Genomic DNA, 3,820 nt, shown 5'->3' on the forward strand with positions numbered 1-3,820 from the left:
TTATTTTATTTTCCGATAGAACACAGTCCAACTTTGATATATTTTTAGTTTCGGGCCTAATTTTTTGTGTATCGTGGAATTCAAAGCTGTGTTGTGACTGAGGGGAATACCCCCCACGGCTGAGTACTTGGTTACGAAACGTCTCTTTTCGAGGTATTTATGGTTATTTTTGTACCAGGATCGGAGAGAATGCCGATAGTACCCAAATGTCGGCAGGTGAGGCCCGCGAAACGGAAGAGGAGTCGGTCTTCAAGTCCCGCAGTGTCGTCCAGCTCCTCTGTTACGGACGATGATGTGGTGGGTCTTTTGTACTTTCCCCTTATTACAAAAACTGATTGAAAATGTTAAACTAATTTTGATAATTTTTTTACAGGCGATCATGAGTGATTCAAGTGCTGCTGGTCCTGAGGCATTTGATAATTTAGATGTTTCTAATGAGATTGAAATCAGTGGCAGTGATTCCATCATGGTAAGGCTTTCTATTTTAGTGTTTGTTTATGTTACTGTTTTAGAGTAATTTCTATAATTTTTACCCACAGGATGTTTTATGCTATGATGCTGATGATGATGAAACTATGGACGTGGCCCCATCCAGCAGTGATTGCCTGCCAGAACATATAGTTAGGGTGAGTGCTATTATTTGTTGTGGACCTACTTACATAATTTTTCACCACACTAATTCACTGATTATTCACATGCACTAGGAGGTTGTCAGTCCAGACCATAGCTATTTTTCATTGAAACTAATTATCGCTGGCCCTTCCCGACAGTTGAAGAAGTTGCCGTCCAGCACAAACAAATCTGCGAAAAGTAGTTGTGTAAGTCTTTCTTAAGGATTATGCAGTTGTATTCTAAATACTATTTAACTTTTTAATTTGTGTAATGGTCTCTCTCCTCCTCTTAGGTGTCTCCTATACCTTTGCCACCAGAATTTTCAGAACCAAGTGTGCCCCAAGATATGTCACTGTTACTTCAAGATGCTAGCATCAAAATTTCTATGTTCCTCTACCAGTCCTGGATATGCCATGTCAGTGATGGGGGCATACATGTCATGCTTCTTTCCAAAAAATTTGAGAAGGCAGTACAGAGGCGTTTATTTTTTTTACCTGATGGTAGTGTTCAGCTCAGTGTTCACTGTGAACCTCTCCCTGTTGAGGAGTATTTGAGGGAAGCTCCACAAGCAGTTAGTCTAGCCAAAGAAACAGTGGGTGAATTTGTAGATAGGTGTGTTGATATTATAAATAAGGTCAGAAATGAAGAAATGTGTGCTGGTCTGTCTGATGAAGAATACAAGGATGTGTGGCAAGGTATTGCTGGTGCTGTTATTGATAAGAATCCTTACCAGGAAAATAGGTACACTGAGACATTGCGTTCTTCTAAATGCCCCAAATTAATTTCTATACGGAAGTGGAGGTGTGGTGAATGTGAAAAACTGAGAAGAAATGTACATAGAAGGCAAGAGGCATTCCGTAAAGAAGCAAATAAGTTCACTCCAAATGCAGCTTTGTCAGACTCTCAAAAGTCAGAAAAACTAGTGAGACAACAGAAGACAGTACTGGCTACAAATAGAAGACTGGACCGTCTTCAAAAAAAAATGCAGCAACTTCTGGAAGTGGAAGGTGTCCAGGTTGACAAGGAAATGTCAGATGAGTTGACCGACTTATGCAAATCTGCTGACCTTTCTGAAGTACGTTCATTGTTTTTGCAACAGCAACTTAAAGCATCAAAAGCAAAGAGTCCCAGTTCAATACGCTGGCACCCAACAATGATCCGCTTCGCTCTTGGTATTTACTTGGATTCACCGGGAGTGTATGAGAAAATGCGGGAGAGTGGAGTGTTAGCACTACCATCATCTAGGCTACTCTTTGATTACTCTCATGTTGATCCAGCTGAAGAGGGTGTATATGATTATGTGCTAGAGGACATTAACAAAAAACTGGAAGGAATGCATGATTATCAGAAGTATCACTCTCTGCTTTGTGATGAAATGCATATATGTCAAAATCTAGTTTATCGCAAGTCAACAGGTGAGATGATTGGATTTGTTAAATTAGAAAAAAATCAAGTTTTTGCTGATATAGCTGCTATGGAAAAATATCTTGCAACTGGAAGCCAAAAAGTACAACCAGAAATGGCTTCTAAAATGTTATCCTTTATGGTGAAGGGAGTAGCCAGCAATGTTAAGGAAGTTGTTGCTTCTTATCCTGTCAACAAACTCACAAGTCAAATGTTGTATGCAAAAACATGGGAAGTCATCAACCGTTGTGAGAGGAGTGGCATTCGCATCATAGCTTTTGTTTCTGATGGCTTTGCTGTAAATAGATCCTTTTTAAAGAAGCACACTCCTGTAAGACAAACTAAATCAGGGATAATTTATGCAACTGTGAACAAATGTGCACCTCACAGGCTCCTTTTTTTTTATGTCAGATGTAGCCCACCTTATTAAGACTATTAGAAATAGTTTAAGTAATTCAAGAGAAGGGAAAAAATCAAAAAGATGTTTACAGAAAGGTGGTGAAAAGTTGTTATGGCAAACAATTATTAATCTCTATAATGCTAAGAGAAACAGAACATTGAGAAAGTCTTACAAACTCACTGCCCAGCACATTTATATTGACAGCTATTCAGCAATGAAAGTTAAATTTGCATCCCAAGTTTTGAGCAAAACGGTGGCACAAGAACTGGAAGACATGAAGTGGCCTGGAACGAAGCAGCTTGTGGACTTCATTCGCAGAGTCAACGATTGGTTTGACTGCCTCAATGGAGCACATTCCACTCAAGGCATTCGGACAAGAAATCCCAACTTGAACCCATACACAGATGAAAATGATCCCAGATTTGAAAAGTTAAAAGGCTTTTTACAGTACTTATCTGATTGGAAGGAAGAAGTGTACAGTGTTCAAGCTTTAGGAAATGCCTCACAAAGTTTTGGTGGTGACGGTGAAGACCTGAGCGTTGATTTTATCACAGAAGAAGAAAGGACTGATAATGAAGCCACAGAAGTGACAGAAGACACACCAGCTGCCAAAAAATTACTGGCTAATTACACTTTAGATGGTATTGAATTTACCACAATGGCATTTATTGATGCTGTAAAATTTCTAATTAGTGAAAAAGTAAAATTTGTAAATGCAAGAGTTTTTAGCCAAGATCATCTGGAGCAACACTTTTCCAAACAGAGATCAAAGGGAAGTGGTAATCCTAACTTGGGCAGGAGTCTTCAAAATGACATGAACATTCACACAGTGAGAGAGTTGGGATTTACAAGGAGAGGCAAAGGCAATACAGAAGAGAGATCAAGAGGATTGGAAATTACTACTGAACCACTGCCAAAGAGAAAATGTCCTGCTAAGAAGAAATAATAAATTGTATCAGTACAGTTATGACTCTGTATCAAAAGTGTTTTCTGATTGTTAATGTTTCTTCAGTGTTATACTTCCATTCAAGTTATTTGCATATATGTTATTAGGAATATTTCAATAACAAAAGCAGTATTCATTATAAGTTTTGTTTATTTCTTTTTAACTAATATTTCTCTTATTCATTTAAACTTTAGTGAACATTTCTCATCATATACATAATCACAAAATACATGCAGTTACTTTTACACAGCAAGTCTTTTTCTGAGGGCAACACTTGCTTTTGGCTTAGAAAAAAATCTGTTAACTAATTTAGTAGAATTACCTTTTCCATATGATGACGTAAAAGATTTTACTACCCCTCTCATGAAGTGTATTGATTCCTGTGGTGGAAGATGATTACCAATCATTTTATCCCAAAGGTTTTTAGCTGGGGACACTAACAATTTCTCTTGGACTTC

At 38.0% G+C, this 3,820-nt stretch overlaps 1 protein-coding gene across 1 annotated transcript; it reads left to right on the forward strand.

Annotated features, from left to right (window-relative positions):
• The first annotated feature begins 6 nt into the window (after window positions 1–6).
• Window positions 7–3,504, forward strand: LOC127751501 (uncharacterized). Its single transcript, XM_052275141.1, has 5 exons — window positions 7–297; window positions 374–469; window positions 540–626; window positions 705–818; window positions 905–3,504. The coding sequence occupies exons 1-5, from the start codon at window positions 160–162 to the stop codon at window positions 2,444–2,446; spliced, it is 1,977 nt and encodes a 658-aa protein (XP_052131101.1). The 5' UTR covers window positions 7–159; the 3' UTR covers window positions 2,447–3,504.
• The last annotated feature ends 316 nt before the right edge of the window (window positions 3,505–3,820 follow it).

The sequence above is a fragment of the Frankliniella occidentalis genome, unplaced genomic scaffold (genome assembly GCF_000697945.3).
Source record: "Frankliniella occidentalis isolate FOCC.00 unplaced genomic scaffold, Focc_3.1 Scaffold521, whole genome shotgun sequence".
In the NCBI taxonomy this organism is placed as follows: Eukaryota; Metazoa; Arthropoda; class Insecta; order Thysanoptera; family Thripidae; genus Frankliniella; species Frankliniella occidentalis.

What these genes read in the sequence shown, in the direction of transcription:
- LOC127751501 (XM_052275141.1), top strand. Translation starts at nt 160, where the DNA reads ATGGTTATTTTTGTACCAGGATCGGAGAGAATGCCGATAGTACCCAAA. An exon ending in GTGGCAGTGATTCCATCATG is followed by an intron (nt 470 to 539) that starts GTAAGGCTTTCT and finishes TTTTACCCACAG; the next exon opens with GATGTTTTATGCTATGATGC. An exon ending in TGCCAGAACATATAGTTAGG is followed by an intron (nt 627 to 704) that starts GTGAGTGCTATT and finishes CACATGCACTAG; the next exon opens with GAGGTTGTCAGTCCAGACCA.